Source organism: Papaver somniferum, chromosome 1 (genome assembly GCF_003573695.1).
Source record: "Papaver somniferum cultivar HN1 chromosome 1, ASM357369v1, whole genome shotgun sequence".
In the NCBI taxonomy this organism is placed as follows: Eukaryota; Viridiplantae; Streptophyta; class Magnoliopsida; order Ranunculales; family Papaveraceae; genus Papaver; species Papaver somniferum.
This window is the reverse complement of record NC_039358.1, coordinates 243053640-243073747: the sequence shown is the minus strand read 5'-3', so window position 1 is coordinate 243073747 and position 20108 is coordinate 243053640. Positions and strand designations below refer to the sequence as shown.

Genomic DNA, 20108 nt, shown 5'->3' with positions numbered 1-20108 from the left:
TTTTTTCTTTTGGAATGGGTTATTACGTGCTAGTCATCAAGGAGCAGTCGTTTCGCTGCATGCAGACCTTAGAGCATGGACGGTTTTAACTTATTTATTGATAAGCAACTCTCTTAATCGTGGGAGGATAATGGGAGAGTAAATAGAGATTCAATGCAATTGAAAAAATTGGAATTAAAAGATGAGGAGATTTGATTATGGTCTAATAAAAAATTTTTCCTTTTTGAGATTCTTTCATCTTTGTTTGTGCTGTGAATCACCAAAAAAAAAATATTGATTCCATCAGAAGACATTAAACGTTTCCAGAAAAATGTTTTTTCAAAATTCACGTTTGTGAGTTTGGAGATACATTCATCTGTAAGTTTTATTCTAGTAAGTGTGTAAATGTCATGGAAGCTCATAAGTTTCATTTTTTTTTTTTCTTGAAATCAACTGATATGGTGACAGTTTATTTCACCATTTAATTTCTATAGTGTTATCTCTATTATTCAATCGATTGGAATAGGCTAATCATGATTAGTTGTTATAAAGAATGATGTCACCAAGGGAACTTTCGCGTCATGTTATTCCTACTCATAGGCGAGGATAGAGGGAAACGATGACCCATAGATTTTCACGAACTTTGAATCTTCTATAAATTCTTGGGTGCGTATTTTTATCATAGTTTTGAAATCAACATTGTTAGATGGGTGCAAAAACTATGGCAAGCAGTCAGATAGTCAGTGCAGCATTCTTGTTATAATTAAAGTGGGTGTCGTGGAAAAAAACGGTGCCAATTTGTTTGTAAAAAAAATATGATTTACATCGTTTCACTTTCAAATTGTGAGGATTTGTACTCCACCTATATATATATATATATATATCAGGTGTTCAATTTGCCAACAAACAAGTGCAACACACTTCACATAACAAAAGATGCTCCAACATGCCGTGATATCTATGCAGTGAGAGTACTGATACATGGATCATTCAAACAATCAACAGCTGGTTCTTTCTTATGACCAAGACCAATAATCAGTAATGGGAAAAAAAAGAAGAATCCACTAAAAAAAGAGAATAGTGTGTACCTTTTGTATATTATTTTCTTCGTTAGCATCATCATCATCACACTTCTCTTATTTTGTTTTAGGTTGATCCATAATAAGTCATCTTGAATTATAGTCCCTAAATTTTTGGACCTTGAAAAATTTTACCAAAGAAAAATAGAAGAGAATTACCCGCACAAGGAAGAAAATAATGGCTGCCCGAATATAATGGAAAATATTAATTTTCTATTTTTTTAAAAGATTATTACATTAACTGGTTGGAAGCCTAACAAGCTAAGCTCCAACAACGTACTACTGCATTAATTAAATAGGTTGTTGTGTTAACCTATCAGCGAGCCTCATGGGTAACCTATATAAAGGAACCGAAACGGATGGGGCTGAGATTGTACCACAATGGGGGCAAGCTAACTCTATCTTTAATATGAACTCCTGCAATATTACGTAATTGGGGACTCGAACGTGGGACCTCCAAGAACGCATAAAACCTTAGAAAACGGGAATGACCAGCTGAGCTAAGTGCCCGTTCTTTTGAAAATAAGTTAATATTATTAACGAATAAAGGTTGATATAGTTATGTTGAAAATGTGTATATATAAGTCAATCTAAATGTATTGTTTTTAACTGTAGATCTTGAATTTTGGGCTACATATATATACCATCTTAATGATGAGTTTCTAGAAGAGGGAGGAAGTAAATTTGGGTTCAATTTTCGCTTTGATAAATCGTAGTAGTAACAATCTAAATGACTTGGGCATTATTAAGCCTTGATTATGAGTAGAAATTACAGAAAGTAGATGAAAACCGATACGAAATGAAACACACCAAACATATGCGCACGTACGCATTTATTAGGTAGAAAATAGGTCTAGCGGACACTTCACTAATGGATAGTACTCTCCATTTTGACACACCTTACACGTTATAACACACTGATATTATCCGATAGATATATCCATTGACGATTTAATCAGAAGCGCAGAGGTGAGAACTCAAGTCTTCGGTGATCTGTTGCTGGCAAGCTAGATAACCAAATGGAACTGGAGAATCTTCATTCATCTTCTCATAATCTATAGTCCACTTAACAATGCATCCATGTCCATTAGACTTTGGATTAACTACAAGTGTTGCATCAAACTTCTTGTAATCATTCATCAAGTCTCCTGCTACTACCATATGATGTATCGTCCTTGTTTCATCGTTATATGTAGTTTTCTCCTTGCAAGAAAGTGGTTTCCCCTCTGCGCGAACAAATTAACACAATAATATAACCGGAAATAAATTTTAATTGCAGAATATGAAGAAAAAGTAAGACAATAAATTTGACGACTTTAATGTATTATCAATTCATATGCAAGCATACCAAGAATATAGCCCCACTCCTTGACACAACCAGAAGTAGTTCCATGTCCCTCGACAGCTTTGACGCTGGTGTAAATATGAGGGATTACGCTTGGAAGATCTTCATGGTGCTTATATAATTTGTAATACTTGTCAGCGTTGCAGTTCACCTCGGATTCCATAACAAGTTTCCCAACTAGACCTGAAATACCATGACTATGAGCCATTGCTAGTAGTTGATACTTATTGTAGCCTTAACTGAATATTAGGACGATTGTGATTGTGACTGTGATGAAAATTGATCTAAGCTGAATGATTTTATATCGAAATAACCAGCAACTACAGGAGTGAATTGAATCAGGGTGATGACTCGATACTGAGCTGTATTTGGGGCAACGATCATTCAACCATATCTATCCAGAAAGATTTACAGATTTAGAGACCAGAAAAGATTTTGTGAGATTGTAGTCATAAATTGACCTGTAACTACTAGTATTGGGATGACATACTGTACTAGGCTCAAACTTCGAATGAATTCTGTTTACAAACGGTTGAAAGGATGAGGTTCAAGATATATATATATATATGATTGTATATAAATCGAGTTTTCTTCCTTTCCCTTGATACATTATAGATAACCAACCAGTTGGATTGACCATGCATTTCATAATCCATGCATCCATGACTTGGAACCTGAGCTTTCTGTTGTCAATAGGCAATCTTTTTGTGACACAAGGGGCACCATTTAGGCATTTAGCAACACAACCCCATAGCCAGTCAAACATACTAGATAATAGATACTCCCTCCGTCCGTAATTAGATGTCCTAATTGTAGTTTGCACAATTTTTAAGACAAGGATGTTAGTAAAATTTAGAAATGATTTATTTCTTAAACTATATCACGGTTTTGGTGTTTTTGGTAAACTTTATACTGTTAAAAAGCATTTTAAAACACCTACGTAACGAATATAAACATAACTATCAAATCATACATATTTCTTATAGTAACAAAAATAGGTCATCTATTTATGGGACAAAACTTAAAACCAAGTAGGTCATCTAATCAGGGACGGAGGAAGTATTTCATAAACTTAGCTAAAAAAAAGTACTAGATATTTCATATAAACTCAGCTAAAGAAAAATACTAGATATTTCATAAGCCCATGGCCAGCATTTTTTCAGCGTCAGCGGCAAGCAATAATTTGATGGATATTTCATAAGCCCATAACCAACATTAGTCAGTTTTGAAGCTTCAGCGTTGGGTGAGCAATGGGTGGGTAGGTTCTGATTTGGTACCACCCATGTCCAATCCAGTAAAATGACGGACATTAAAAATGCACCCACGTTTAGTTCATTACCCAACGGGTAAAATACCTATGGATAAACCGATAAACTGGATGGATGCTGGCGAATTGACGGATTTCAAAACATAATTACAAAACACTAATATTAATGTTGTGTACAATAAACAGAAAAAAAGATTACTGATCATGCATATTGAGTCCATAGTATCCTCAACTTAGTCTCATTCTCTTATTCTGATCCCGAATATTTCTTTGGCTTCTAAATATAAGTAACTTGTTCACGCTCTAGCTTATCCTTCCTATTTTGGTATACCACCAAATCTCCCCTCCGGGTTGGGTATCCAACGGAAGGGTGATACACCAAACCGATGATTTTAAAAATTCACCCGCACCCAATCCGTTCCACCTGCTAAAATGCAAATGGTTTTGAATAAAATCCATGGATACGAGTGTTTTTACTCACCCTTAGAGACCAATAATTTGATATTCCACGTATTAAGAGACTTAAAACGCCCTCCTTTCCCATGAAGGGGAATGTTTGAACTTCTAGTCTCACTGTTAAATACAACTCCAGACTAATAGTTGCTTAATTCCTAGGGGTGAGTAAAAACATTAAATCCGCGAATTTTACCCAAAGCGATCAACATTTTGGCAAGTGGACTCCCAAGTCTTATCTTGGAGGATTGGACGCGAGTGAATTTTTGGAAACCGATCATTTTTACGGGTTGGACGCAGGTTGAACATCACCCATCAGTTGGACACCCGATCCTAAGGATAATGTTCGTGAAGGGTATTATGGAAAATTGGTAGATGATATATATAGTTTGCTATTTAGAAGCATTGAAGATCTTCAATGATATTCCAGAAGTATAAATTTTGGATTAATCGGAGACCTTCATATCAATAAATATTATAATTTTGGTTGCTGGAAAGACATTATGTTACTCTTGGTTGTTCAACATTTATCCATTTTACTATAATTTTTTATATCCGCAAATCCATCTGTATAAAATTCGCTCATCCGCTCACCCGTCAAATATGAGAACTGCGGGGTGTCACATCTGACGGGTAATAGATTGGACGTGGGAGAATATCTTAATCTTCCATTTAAATTGATTGGACGCAGGTGATAACAAATACGTATCCAACAATTCATTACGCACCCCTACTAAAACCTCTAGCCTTTATACACACTAGCTTTGTGCCCGTGATACCCAACAGGCATTTTTTATGTTCTTTTAACTTGGTGTGCGCTAGGCTTGGACCCACTCCGTGGTGACGATTTGGTGTGACTGAGTGAATATATTAAATAGGCGAAGAAAATATATGAAATATGTGCGGATTTTATTTGTATTTTCCTTTTATTTTAGAAGAAAATAGTACGTGGTTTTGTTTTTGTTTTCTTTTTGTGTATTAATTTGGAAAAGAGAGTCCTAATATGGTAGGTACTTTGCTTTTGGGTTTGTAATTTTTGCTTTGCCAACTGTCTTCACCAAAACTCTTGTTTCACTAAACTTAAAAAAAAAAGCCTTATCCAACAGGAGGCGAGGGTTTCCTCGCTATTAAATATGGGAGATTTTTTTTTCTAGATCTTTAACTCTAGGCCTTTTAAGTCTTTGTTTTTGTCCATCCACTCCACACATTGCCAATTGATCCGGGTAGGTAACCTTTGAAACCTAAGATTTCTGTTATCAATAAGCAATATTTTTCAAACTCAAGGCACACCATTTACCAAACAATCCCTAGTCAAATGTATTTGATATTTCATAAGACCATAGCCAATATTTGTCGGTTCTGCAGCGTCAGCGACCAGTAATGATGATGATGGATATTTCATAAGCTCATAACCAGCATTATTCAGTTTTGCAACTTTAGCGTTGGGTGAGCAATGAGGTGGTAGGTGCGGATTTGGTATCATCCGTGTCCAATCCATTAAATTGACGGATATTAAAATTGTATCCACGTCCAGTCCATTACCCAACGGGTAAAAATACCTATGGGTGAACGGATGAACCGGGTGGATGCAGGTGGATTGACGGATTTTAAAACATGATTACGAAAGACTAATATAAATATCGTGTACAATAAACACGGAGAAAAAAATATTAGAGGTCATGCATATTGATCCCAGTTATTTCTCTGGCTTCTAAATATAAGTGGATTATTTGCTCTTTAATACTTACATTTTGTCCAATATTAGTGTTTGGTCTAAATTTTGCCCAACTTAAGGTTTGGTACTTGTTAATTAAGTTGACCAGCGTTGACCTCAATGACTAAATTTAATTAATTTTATAAAATAAATTACACTGACTTTACAAGAATACCCCCGATATTGGTGTAAGATCTGACGGATTTTAATGAAAACCATCTAGCTACGGTCCGATTAAGTTTCTTTTTTTCTGCTTCCACATGTTATAATGGAGAACCCCATTGATGGCGAAAAACTAGCACAACTGCTGTTTTTACTACTTTATCTTTTTCTTTAGTAAATCATACCATAACTGTGGTAAACTCTCCATAATTATATGGAGAGACATGGATCAATATGGTTACTCCTCGTATCTGCAAATTCCAAAACCAACTGAAGGTATGCGAAAGTCTGATTCAATTAAAACTATAACCAAAATTATATTATCAACCTTACACGTAAGCAAATTAAGCAAGTTTTAACAAATCAACAACATAAATTAACCTCAATTTCAATTCAATTACACTCAATCAAACATACGAGATAGCATCAATCGGAACCCAAATCAAAAACCAAATTTCAAGAATGGAACGACTTAAGAAAACTTCCAAAATTTCCTTCAATTCATTTAATCGTATAAACTGCAACAATCTACGTTACCGATTAGCTCACAAACAACTCATGAGTAGAATAATTAGAAGAACCGAGAAGGTACGGAAGCTAGGTTATAATTTCATTAATAAACTCAGGTGAACACAATGATAGGGTATGAAAGTTCCAATCCACAACTCACAATCGGACGGTTCCCAGCACATCTACTAACAAAACAGAACTCTGAGAAAATAACCCTAAGACAATCTTAAATAAAGGCCATACAAAAGACATAATAGATAAAGGCCTAAGCCCATTATAGTAAGGTCATGACTCTTTCATAACAAATCCCTCTCCTTCACCTGATCCTTGTCCTCAAACATTAGTTTTGGAAACTGAGCTCTCATAGATTGTTTTCCCAAGTAGCTGCTTCAACTAACAAAACCTCCCACTCACTACATCATATCCTGTATTTTCCAACACCTCAGTTTCGGAGGTGTTAACGGATATTGACGTTGCGACCTTGTGCAATGCCAATATCCGTTGGAAACCAAAAAATACGTTGGTTATATAATTATATAAATCAATAAGCTAAATAAGTTTAATGGACATCTAACGTATAAACGTTGGGCAACATCGGCAAATATGTAATATCAGACAGATCTATGGGCTTTAGAGTCTAGATGAATATCAAGCGGGGACGGAGGAGGAGGGGGGAGAAAAGCGGAAAAGGGCCAAACAGGGCCCCGTCAAGAGCACCAAAATCAGCCGCCCGCTGATTTGGGTCACCAAATATTTTTCCCTCAAAATTTCAAACATTTCCCTCTATACATATTTATTTCTCTCTCACACCCAAATATATTCAGACATATTCATTATCTCATCGTTTTTAACGTTTCTCTCTCAGAACCCAAAGTCTGAGAAACAAAACCCTTAAACTAAAAACTCAGTAACCAAAAACCCTTCTCTTACAATGAAACCACAAATCGAAACCTGAATTTCAGTAAACAAACATAGAAATTTCAATCTATTCTCAAAACCTAGAAATCTTGATCCTCTAGAACCTTAAAGAATTCCTAAACCTAGAACATAAAATCAATTTGTTTTACTGACATCTGAAATCAATTCATTTGATAGTTGATTATCATCAGGTTTAAACCATTATTTCCTAGCATTGTTGTTTAATTTTGATTTTGTTGACCTAACTCTGTGAAGTCCATACAGATTTTGGTTAATTTGAAGTTAGGTTTTTTTTTTTTTTTTTTTTTTTTTTTTTTGTGTGTGTGTGTGTGTGGTGTATTATGTAGAATTTCAAGGCATGGGGTGTGTTTTGCTTTCTGCTTAGTCAACACATTTAGTTTATTATTATGGTGCCATCAATTTTTTATTTGTGAGCTATTTTCAGGGTCAAATTGCTTTTTTAGTTATCAATCTCTTGCTGCTTGTATTCAAATGTCACTTGTTTGATTTGTTACTGCTGGATGTAGTCTCAATTGTGTATGGCATGGTTAGTTTCTTAGTTTTTTATGAAGTCCTATACTTCATTACATGACATTGGAGTTAATTGGAAGGTTAATTAGAATAACTTGTTAGTTTGAACGTAGTAATAACTAGAGCTTACATGTTCTTAGAGTCTTGATACGGCTTTTGGTTCCAATGCAGTATCATTGTTATCCATCTGGTTATGCTGTCTCTTAATGAAAGAAAACAAGGATAGAAAACAGAGTCCTTAGTGGGAAAATAACTCCCTTTTTCTGGTCCTCATTGTTGTGATGTTGTTGTCAGATGGCAATTCTAAAGTGTGATTTGTGTTTTGGTGCAGGTTTCGTTGCGTAAAATTGCGGTTTTAAGGACTTGAAAGGTCGGGTAACCTGTTCAGCTTTTTTTTAGCTGCTATAGTTATCATTGTTGTATAAGATTGTATGTTCAGCTTCTTACTATCATATTGTTGCCTGCTTATTACTTAGGTATCAACGTATCGTGGACGAAACCTGTTCACCGCAGAGAGGGTTTGTTGCTTGTTTGTACTTCTAGTAATCTATAGTTTCTGCCTCTCTCGTATTGTGCGTAGTTTAATTTGCTCTTAGTTTGCTTATAATTCAGTTTCTTATTATGCATTCAGTTTGCTTAGGAATCAGTTTGATTGTTTTTGTTTCGTTGTGAATTACAGGTTAGAAATAGTGCATCAATTTTATAATCTGGCCTGTCTTCATTATTGTAGAATGTCTCAACATACTGAGAAAAGCTGGATGTTTGAAGATAGGTTTAGTCATGTGTATAGAACAGGAGTATATACTTTTATTGCCTTTGCATATAAGAACAGAACTAGAGACTCACAAACTTATCCCTGTCCTTGTCGTGTTTGTCGTAATGCAAAATCTAAGAAGTCTGAACTAGTGAGGCATGATTTAAAAGTGAACGGCATGCTAGTTACATATGTACATTGGTCACTACATGGAGAGAAGCCGACACCACCATCATAGGTAGTTCCCCCAAATGTAGATCAATTGGTTCAAGAAGAAACTTCAGTGGAGCCTGTAGAGGAACATGTAGCAGAGGACAGTAGAGATGGTGGGTGCAGGTTGGGTGATTTTGTTGACAATGCATTTGGGGTATTTGAAGGGTTGAACGAGCACGTCGATGTAGGTGAATATGAACATCCCTTTATTCAAGATCGTAGCTTAGGTAAGAAGTACGACAAGTATAAGAAGTTAGCAGAGGAGAAGATATATCCGTCATGTGAGAATGGTCATACAACGCTTTCTGTCATAGTAGAGTTGCATCATGTAAAGAAGACTTTTGGCATGGTCAGGGAATAGTGTAACTTACCTCTTGGGATTACTTAGAAAATGGTTTCCATAGGGCAATATTTTTCCTGAAAAATACCCGATAATGAAGAAGATGTTGAGAGATCTTGGAATGGAGGCTGAAAATATACATGTTTGTGTTAACCATTGTGTGCTGTTCCGGAAAGACCTTGAGAATGCAATAGAATGTCCGATTTGTGGAGCATCTAGGTACAAAGTTAAAGTGGGGAAAGATGGAATACCAAGGCCAACAAAAGAGCTAGAGAAAGTGTTGCGACATTTTCCGCTCGATGAAAGACTTAAGAAGTTTTATACTGTACCATGGATCTCTGAAGACATGACGTGGCATGATAGAGTAGAAGCGTCGTATGATCATATGCGCCATCCAATAGACTGTGTTGTGGCAGAACACGAAGGAAAGGTGGCCTGAGTTTGCAAGTGAAGCGTGTAATGTGTGGCTTGGCATCTCAACTGATGGGTTTAATCCTCGAGGCATCCAATCTACCGGTTATAGTTGTTGGCTAGTTATCTTGGTAATGTATAACTTTCCACCATCACTATGTATGAAGGAAGAGTTTCAGATCATGTCGTTGTTGATACCAGGGCCTAAAGCACCGGGGCAAGACATCTGTGTTTTTCTTCAAGTATGAATAGAGGACCTGCAACAACTTTGGGAGGGTATTGATGCATATGATATGCGTTTAAAATAGGCATTCAAGTTGAGAGCAATTCTTATGTGAGGTATTCATGACGTACTTGCATACGGAAATCTATCTGGATGTGTAGTTCGTGGTTACAAAACGTGTCCTGGTTGTGCAGATGAGATGGAAAGTAATTGGTTACCTCACTCCCGCAAGATTGTGTACAAAAATTTCCGAAGATTTTTGAAGACAAATCATCCTTTCAGGTACATGATGAAAATTTCCTTAATTATTTTTGATTATCTAACATGATGAAATGTCGCATGAATTTGATACTGCAATTACTTGCAAAACAAATAACTAAGCATGGCTTTTATATTTAACTTTGGAGTTTCTGGTTCATTGTTGATTTTAACATGTTCAATAATTTCCAAGGGAGTTGGTTTAAAGTTGTTATTCTTGATTTTTTGTGAAGCTTGGTTTGGTCATATATGATCATTTTAGTTCTTAATTTTTGACTGTTCAATTGAAAAGGAATTGCATTGGTAGTGAGAATTTCGTGTCCTCTTTTCAGGTCAAGCAAGTATATGGGACTCCAAACAAAAGAGAAGGGATTTGCACCAGTTCGATTAACCGGACAAGAAGTAATGGCGAAGACCAGTCATGTTCATTATGTTCCTGGTAAGCTTTCCAAAGACGGTAAGAAGAGAAAGAGAGATTTTTATGAAGTTGATTGCGATGATATTCATTCACCAACTAAAGCGTTTTACAAAAGGTCGAGGCCGTTGGATATTCCAACATGGATTTATAATGAATATTGTTACTGTATTGATGTAATGCACGTTGAGAAGAATGTTAGTGAACATCTTGTAGATGCTTTACTTGACTTAAAGAAGAAATAAAAAGATAGTGTGTTTGCTAGGAAAGGTATGGAGGCTCTGAATATTCAGAGGGGTCAATGGATTACTGAAGATCCTGAAACTGGTAAAGATATCGTACCTGACACTCCTTATATTTTGAGCAAGAAGGAAAGAAATGACTTTTTGAAGATATCGAAAGACATGAAGTTTCCGACTGGATTTTCCTCAAATCTTGGAAACAATGTCACTCTTCAACCTCCCGGCCTGCACTGTTTGAAGTCGCATGACTTTCATATGATTATGGAATATTTGCTGCCAGTTCTGCTACAACATGCTTTCCCGCGCTACCCAGATCTTCGGAGGGCTCTTCAACAAATCAGTTTGTTCTTTAACAGGCGAAATACATGGTTGCTGAGGCATTATGTGTTCTGGAAAAGTATTTTCCGCCTTCTTTTTTTGTTATCAGCATCCATCTGGTGGTGCATCTTGCTGATGAAGCTCTAACTTGTGGACCAGTTAGATTCCGATGGATGTATCCATTTGAAAGGTAATTACTTTAAATTATTTTGATACTGAAGCATGAACTGAACCAAGTTTTAACTTTGTTATTGGTAATCGACACTATAATCTATAAACTATGCAGCAGCTAAATAGTTTCATGTATAACTTAGGTGGAGCTAAGCTCCAAGTTTTAATCACTAGTATTTATGATGGGTATATCCCTCCAGACTTGAGTTCTGTATCACTTTACAGATTCTTTATTTTTACAGTTAATGAATATCTGCAGCTGGTGTACACTGAAACGAGACCAGGTCATAATTTTAGAGCTAAAAATGATGGTGTCGAACTATTTTGTTCACATGTAGTTTGTGTGTTACGCAGGGCGATGAAGCTTTACAAGAACATTCCAAGCAACAAGCGTTACGTGGAAGGTTCGTTTAAAGAAAATCAACATGTATCTGAAGGTGTGGTGCATGCAATGGAACACGTGGGAAACAACTCAAAGGATGGCAATCACAAAGCTACACATGAAGCATTCTTGGATGCCGATTCTGAGTACAATGATGAAGGCCCTCGGGGATATGGAGATAAGAAAGTGATTCTATCTGATGTACAAATTATACAGATATTTAGATGGGTGATATTTCATCATGAAGTAGAAGGTCTTGCAGATTACTACGCGTGAGTACCTTTTTTATTGATTCTTTAAGAATACTTTTCTTTTGTAGTTTGTGATAATTATTCTCACATGTAAGCTGGTTTGCCAGTGAATACTGTGATGAGATAATGGTTGATACAAATGGGATAGAGAGCACGAGAAGCGAAGTAGAATGACAAACAGATTTCATAAAATGGATGTATAATAAGGTAATTATGCTGAGATTTATATGATTTTCATATTGTGCTAGTCAGTTTTCTTTGTGACTGACATGTTCTGTAATGCTTCAGTTGGTGAAAGAGCGCAAAATGAACTCCAAATTATGGCGTTATGTAAAAGGGCCTGTTGGAGCGAAGGAATATAACAAGTACAGGGTCAATGGTCATATCTTCGCATCCAAATCCTATGAGCTAGAACATGATCGCGTCATACAAGATAGTGGCGTTTGCATGGAAGCAACTACAACATACAGGGCAAGTAGTAAAGATAAAAAAACTCGTCGATGGTGTGACTAAGTGGTATGGTGTGGTTAAACAAATATTGGAGCATGACTACACAGAGTTTACAGAGGTGGTGTTTTATTGCGACTGGGTGAAAGTTGAGAAGAAGAGTCATGGGTGTAAAATGTGTCCTGATTCCAACTTGGTACTGGTGAGCTTGAATAATTTCAGAAGTTCAAACATTTACTTTGATGAAGCTGCGATACTTGATTTGAGGCTTCACAAGTGTTTTACTCGCCAGATCTGAAGGACCCTGAATGGTCTGTTGTAATTCACTCTCCAAGGAAGATTACTAGACAAGCAGATGACTTATTGAAGCAACGTTCCGAACTTCCAATATCAAATTCTTAGGGACGACGGCGTGCATGGTATTTTCCTGTGTTGGACGTCAAGATAGATTAGAATACATGACTAATATTTTTATTAAAAAAAGAACATTAGTTTGATTTGGACCGAAATAAAAATATCTCACGTTTTGACCGATCATTAGTGAATCAAACCAAAGCAGTCACTTAGTTGGTCGCCATGAAATCGACATCTTCCCATTTTTTGGCAACACGAAACTTGAGTACTGCAGGTTTAATTTCATCGCAATTATGTAAAAATGATTAGAAGGTGTCACTAATATTTTGTTCTTTTTAAAAAAATAGTTTAATTCGGATCGAAATAACAATATACTCAAGTTTTCATCGATCATTAGTAAATCCAAATTAGTGACTTCGTTGGTCGCCATGAAATCGATCTCTTCCCATTTTCTTGCAACACGAAACCTAATTCTTGCATGATTGTTTTCATCGCAATCATGCATTTTAGAAAAGAAAGCAAAAACGTTTTGGGCAACGGTTTTTATGGGGTTGCGGCTAATCATGTTTGACATGTTGATACTCTTACGAAAAAACAATCACCAAAAAATTAAGTTGGAATGAATGAATGAGTGAATGTGTGTGGTTGAAGAAATACGGTCCTTTATTTATACACAACTCATTGATAATTATAATTAGGGAGGCATTCAATTTTTTGGAAACTTTTTCTTTTGGAATGGATTATTACGTGCTAGTCATAAAGGAGCAGCCGTTTCGCTGCATGCAGACCTTAGAGCATGGACGGTTTTAACTTATTTATTGATAAGCAACTCTCTTAATCGTGGGAGGATAATGGGAGAGTAAATAGAGATCCAATGCAATTGAAAAAATTGGAATTAAAAGAGGAGGAGATTTGTTTATGGTCTAATAAAAAACGGTTCCTTTTTGAGATTCTTTCATCTTTGTTTGTGCCGTGGATCACCAAAAAAATAATTATTGATTCCATCAGAAGACCTTAAACGTTTCCAGAAAAATGTATCAAAAAAAAAAAAAACTTTGATTCCAGAAAAACGCAATACGCCATCAAAATTCACGTTTATGGGTTTGGAGATTCATTCATCTGTAAGTTTTACTCTAGTAAGTGTGTAAATGGCATGGAAGCTCATAAGTTTCGTTTTTCTTTTTCTTGGAATCAACCGATATGGTGACGGTTCATTTCACCATTTAGTTTCTATAGCGTTATCTCTATTTTTCAATTGATTTGAATAGGCTAATCATGATTAGTTGTTATAAAGAATGATGTCACCAAGGAAACTTTCGCGTCATGTTATTCCTACTCATAGGCGAGGATAGAGGGAAACGATGACCCATAGTTTTTTCACGAACTTTGAATCTTCTATAAATTCGTGGGTACGTATTTTTATCATAGTTTTGAAATCAACATTGTCAGTGCAGCGTTCTTGTTATAAAGTGGATGTCGTGGAAAAAAACGGTACCAATTTGTTGGTAAAAAAAATATGATTTACATCGTTTCACTTTCAAATTGTGAGGATTTGTATATATATCAGGTGTTCAATTTGCCAACAGACAAGTGCAACACACTTCACATAACAAAAGATGCTCCAACATGCCGTGATATCTATGCAGTGAGAGTACTGATACATGGATCATTCAAACTGCCAACAAGTAGTCAATACGCTCTTCAAGGCTTGCCCCGTATAGTCATGCACGTGAAAAATCAACAACTGGTTCTTTCTTATGACCAAGACCAATAATCAGTAATGGGAAAAAAAGAAGAATCCACTAAAAAAAGAGAATAGTGTGTACCTTTTGTATTATTTTCTTCGTTAGCATCATCATCATCATCACACTTCTTCTTATTTTGTTTTAGGTTGATGCATAATAAGTCATCTTGAATTATAGTCCCTAAATTTTTGGACCTTGAAAAATTTTACCAAAGAAAAATAGAAGAAAATTACCCGCACACAGGAAGAAAATAATGGCTGCCCGAATATAATGGAAAATATTAATTTTCTATTTTTTTTTAAAAAGGGTATTACATTAACCGGTTGGAAGCCTAACAAGCTAAGCTCCAACATCAGCAGAATATGAAGAAAAAGTAATTGCAGAATATGAAGAAAAAGTAAGACAATAAATTTGACGACTTTAATGTATTATCAATTCATATGCAAGCATACCAAGAATATAGCCCCACTCCTTGACACAACCAGAAGTAGTTCCATGTCCCTCGACAGCTTTGACGCTGGTGTAAATATGAGGGATTACGCTTGGAAGATCTTCATGGTGCTTATATAATTTGTAATACTTGTCAGCGTTGCAGTTCACCTCGGATTCCATAACAAGTTTCCCAACTAGACCTGAAATACCATGACTATGAGCCATTGCTAGTAGTTGATACTTATTGTAGCCTTAACTGAATATTAGGACGATTGTGATTGTGACTGTGATGAAAATTGATCTAAGCTGAATGATTTTATATCGAAATAACCAGCAACTACAGGAGTGAATTGAATCAGGGTGATGACTCGATACTGAGCTGTATTTGGGGCAACGATCATTATCTATCCAGAAAGATTTACAGATTTAGAGACCAGAAAAGATTTTGTGAGATTGTAGTCATAAATTGACGTGTAACTACTAGTATTGGGATGACATACTGTACTAGGCTCAAACTTCGAATGAATTCTGTTTACAAACGGTTGAAAGGATGAGGTTCAAGATATACATATATATATATATATATATATATATATATATATATAAATCGAGTTTTCTTCCTTTCCCTTAATACATTATAGATAACCAACAGTTGGATTGACCTAGCTAGACTACAAATGCGAATTAACAGAATTAGATGCGACAGCAAAATCACCAGAATTGTTAGCAATACCAGCTATCTACTCATGATTGTCAGTTGATGCATCTCCATTAGTCTTTTAGACTGCAGAAGTTGCATCCCACCCAGATTACTTTCCTGGAAGGTACTGAATAAAATAGAGAACCGCCGTCTGAAATAATCTCTCAAAAAAATCATCTTAAAATAAGATCTTAATTGCATAGTTTAATGATGAACAAAAACTACATGTGATGCCCTATTGGGACGGCAGAAAAGTGACACAATAGCCTGTTTTTCTGTCACAACTGAACATCTGTGACGGATAAAGTACCGTCACCTTAGGTGCTGTCGCAAATACCTTTTGTGACGGTGACTGCGACGGATATACTGTCACGAAATCAATTATGACGGAAGTATTCCTGTCACATTTGCCTTTGACTAATTTCAGTTGACTTTACCAACAGGGACGGCATAACAACAGGTATTTCTTGGGACAGCATGCCGTCACCTCTGGCCTTAGCTGTCACCAAAACTAAAAATTTCAAGGACAATTCGCAATTCCCTGCTATATCAAGTTGTAAAAATTACATCCATCCATCAAAAAACACACTAGAAATTCACAGTAAGATTCTATTTCCATTCATTCTCAATGCAGCAAAAAAATGTTTTGGTTACCGTACAAATTAAAAGACAAATGTATGTCAAAATGCCAAAATAATTCTTAGAAGAAATCACCAGTTTCACAACCAATGCCTCAGCTCAAGAATGAGCTCTCAACCCTTTTTGCACAACCTGCACGACACTTAATGTCCGACTTAATGTATACCATTAGGTGATTTTAAATTGCTTATAATACGTGTGCCAACACGACACCGCACATCACGTTTATTCGTGTCATGTGCCCGTGGGCTGTGTTGTGCCTAGCTTTTGACTAGTAAAGCACAGCACGGCACAACACGTATGAATCGTTGACCCAATACAGCACGGCGCATGGCACGTGAAGCACGGGATTTCGTGTGTCGGACTATGCCGGGCCGGCACGTTTTACACCTCTAGTTTTGTGGTGCAGTTATCTTTTATCCCTACTCGATTGAAGTGTCGAAAGTTCAACTAGATTATTTGTTGTTTGATACCCTGAGTGTTGTCATAATACTGTTCGGCACTTGCACGCACCAATCATTCACCCAACGTAAGGGAATCAAACTATTTGTTAAGGTTTCTACTTTCTATTGTCGAATGTTTCTAACTTTTTAGATTGAACGAGAACAAATTTGGGACCTATACAGTAACACTGTGGGGTAAAGTCCTATTACTACCACCCTAGTAGTCTATATCAAACACGCAAAGGGAAGAGGATACATGTGATTAAAGGTCATATATCTAACAGTCAAAATGAAGTACACAGGCACGTTCATTTTTGTTAGCTCCACTCCATCGTAGACTCAATACTTTTTGTACAGTGACTTACGGGGAATAGACATCGGCCTTTGTTAGTATTAGAATTGTACGCCGTACGTAGAGTTAAGTGATGGTTGTGTCTCTCTTTTTTCTTATAAACTTTTAGCCAAAAAAAAGAAGAAAAAACATCCAAGGTAACCTTTGCAACGTGAACTTTCTGTTGTCAATAGGCAATCTTTTTCTAACTCAAGGGGCACCATTTAGGCATTTGCCAACACAACCCCGTAGCCAGTCAAACGTACTAGATATTTCATAAACTTAGCTAAAAAAAAGTACTAGATATTTCATATAAACTCAGCTAAAGAAAAATACTAGATATTTCATAAGCCCATGGCCAGCATTTTTTCAGCGTCAGCGGCAAGCAATAATTTGATGGATATTTCATAAGCCCATAACCAACATTAGTCAGTTTTGAAGCTTCAGCGTTGGGTGAGCAATGGGTGGGTAGGTTCTGATTTGGTACCACCCATGTCCAATCCAGTAAAATGACGGACATTAAAAATGCACCCACGTTTAGTTCATTACCCAACGGGTAAAATACCTATGGATAAACCGATAAACTGGGTGGATGCTGGTGAATTGGCGGATTTCGAAACATAATTACAAAACACTAATATTAATGTTGTGTACAATAAACAGAAAAAAAGATTACTGATCATGCATATTGAGTCCATAGTATCCTCAACTTAGTCTCATTCTCTTATTCTGATCCCGAATATTTCTTTGGCTTCTAAATATAAGTAACTCGTTCACGCTCTAGCTTATCCTTCCTATTTTGCTATACCACCAAATCTCCCCTCCGGGTTGGGTATCCAACGGAAGGGTGATACACCAAACCGATGATTTTAAAAATTCACCCGCACCCAATCCGTTTCACCTGCTAAAATGCAAATGGTTTTGAATAAAATCCATGGATACGAGTGTTTTTACTCACCCTTAGAGACCAATAATTTGATATTCCACGTATTAAGAGACTTAAAACGCCCTCCTTTCCCATGAAGGGGAATGTTTGAACTTCTAGTCTCACTATTAAATACAACTCCAGACTAATAGTTGCTTAATTCCTAGGGGTGAGTAAAAACATTAAATCGGCGAATTTTACCCAAAGCGATCAACATTTTGGCAAGTGGACTCCCAAGTCTTATCTTGGAGGATTGGACGCGAGTGAATTTTTGGAAACCGATCATTTTTACGGGTTGGACGCAGGTTGAACATCACCCATCAGTTGGACACCCGATCCTAAGGATAATGTTCGTGAAGGGTATTATGGAAAATTGGTAGATGATATATATAGTTTGCTATTTAGAAGCATTGAAGATCTTCAATGATATTCCAGAAGTATAAATTTTGGATTAATCGGAGACCTTCATATCAATAAATATTATAATTTTGGTTGCTGGAAAGACATTATGTTACTCTTGGTTGTTCAACATTTATCCATTTACGTCTATAATTTTTTATATCCGCAAATCCATCTGTATAAAATTCGCTCATCCGCTCACCCGTCAAATATGAGAACCGCGGGTGTCACATCTGACGGGTAATAGATTGGACGTGGGTGAATATCTTAATCTTCCATTTAAATTGATTGGATGCATGTGATAACAAATACGTATCCAACAATTCATTACGCACCCCTACTAAAACCTCTAGCCTTTATACACACTAGTTTTGTGCCCGTGATACCCAACATGCATTTTTTTTTTGTTCTTTTAACTTGTTGTGCGCTAGGCTTGGACCCACCCCGTGGTGATGATTTGGTGTGACTGAGTGAATATATTAAATAGGCGAAGAAAATATATGAAATATGTGCGGATTTTATTTGTATTTTCCTTATATTTTAGAAGAAAATAGTACGTGGTTTTGTTTTTGTTTTCTTTTTGTGTATTAATTTGGAAAAGAGAGTCCTAATATGGTAGGTACTCGGCTTTCCAAATTGAATTTGAAATTTCATAAAATCGAAACACGGTAAGTTAACTTTTGCTTTTGGGTTTGTAATTTTTGCTTTGCCAACTGTCTTCACCAAAACTCTTGTTTCACTAAACTAAAAAAAAAAGCCTTATCCAACAGGAGGCGAGGGTTTCCTCGCTATTAAATATGGGAGATTTTTTTTTTCTAGATCTTTAACTCTAGGCCTTTTAAGTCTTTTTTTTTTTGTCCATCCACTCCACACATTGCCAATTGATCCGGGTAGGTAACCTTTGAAACCTAAGATTTCTGTTATCAATAAGCAATATTTTTCAAACTCAAGGCACACCATTTACCAACACAATCCCTAGTCAAATGTATTGGATATTTCATAATACCATAGCCAATATTTGTCGGTTCTGCAGCGTCAGCGGCCAGTAATGATTTGATGGATATTTCATAAGCTCATAACCAACATTATTCAGTTTTGCAACTTCAGCGTTGGGTGAGCAATGAGTTGGTAGGTGCGGATTTGGTATCATCCGTGTCCAATCCATTAAATTGACGGATATTAAAATTGCATCCACGTCCAGTCCATTACCCAACGGGTAAAATACCTATGGGTGAACGGATGAACCTCAATGACTTCGTTGGTCGCCATGAAATCGATCTCTTCCTATTTTCTTGCAACACGAAACCTAATTCTTGCATGTTTATTTTCATCGCAATCATGCATTCTCGAAAAGAAAGCAAATACGTTTTGGGCAATGGTTTTTATGGGGTTGCGGCTAATCATGTTTGACATGTTGATACTCTTACGAAAAAAAATCACCAAAAAATTAAGTTGGAATGAATGAATGAGTGAATGTGTGTGGTTGAAGAAATACAATCCCTTATTTATACACAACTCATTGATAATTATAATTAGGGAGCATTCAATTTTTTAGACATTTTTTCTTTTGGAATGGGTTATTACGTGCTAGTCATCAAGGAGCAGTCGTTTCGCTGCATGCAGACCTTAGAGCATGGACGGTTTTAACTTATTTATTGATAAGCAACTCTCTTAATCGTGGGAGGATAATGGGAGAGTAAATAGAGATTCAATGCAATTGAAAAAATTGGAATTAAAAGATGAGGAGATTTGATTAT

General features: G+C 36.2%; 2 protein-coding genes and 1 long non-coding RNA gene across 3 annotated transcripts; 2 read left to right on the top strand and 1 right to left on the bottom strand.

Moving 5' to 3' along the window:
* Positions 1-1741: 1741 nt before the first annotated feature.
* On the bottom strand, positions 1742-2832 carry LOC113322277 (major latex protein 146). The gene is made up of 2 exons (XM_026570342.1): positions 2407-2832; positions 1742-2284 (listed from the first exon to the last, which is right to left on the bottom strand). The coding sequence occupies exons 1-2, from the start codon at positions 2609-2611 to the stop codon at positions 2010-2012; spliced, it is 480 nt and encodes a 159-aa protein (XP_026426127.1). The 5' UTR covers positions 2612-2832; the 3' UTR covers positions 1742-2009.
* Positions 2833-9689: 6857 nt separating this feature from the next.
* Positions 9690-11200, top strand: LOC113339656. The gene is made up of 2 exons (XM_026584898.1): positions 9690-10181; positions 10490-11200. Exons 1-2 carry the CDS (start codon positions 10099-10101, stop codon positions 10815-10817), a joined length of 411 nt encoding a protein of 136 aa, XP_026440683.1. The 5' UTR covers positions 9690-10098; the 3' UTR covers positions 10818-11200.
* A 624-nt stretch (positions 11201-11824) lies between these two features.
* LOC113339651 lies at positions 11825-12496 on the top strand. The gene is made up of 3 exons (XR_003355096.1): positions 11825-11957; positions 12044-12143; positions 12225-12496. It is a non-coding gene; the product is annotated as an uncharacterized LOC113339651 (long non-coding RNA).
* Positions 12497-20108: the final 7612 nt, after the last annotated feature.

Excerpts from the sequence above, each read along its gene's own strand:
- LOC113322277 (XM_026570342.1), bottom strand. The coding sequence starts at position 2,611 with ATGGCTCATAGTCATGGTATTTCAGGTCTAGTTGGGAAACTTGTTATG. Across the intron at positions 2,285-2,406 it reads GGAGTGGGGCTATATTCTTG|AGGGGAAACCACTTTCTTGC; the intron begins GTATGCTTGCAT and ends TTGTTCGCGCAG.
- LOC113339656 (XM_026584898.1), top strand. The coding sequence starts at position 10,099 with ATGGAAAGTAATTGGTTACCTCACTCCCGCAAGATTGTGTACAAAAAT. Across the intron at positions 10,182-10,489 it reads AAGACAAATCATCCTTTCAG|GTCAAGCAAGTATATGGGAC; the intron begins GTACATGATGAA and ends TCCTCTTTTCAG.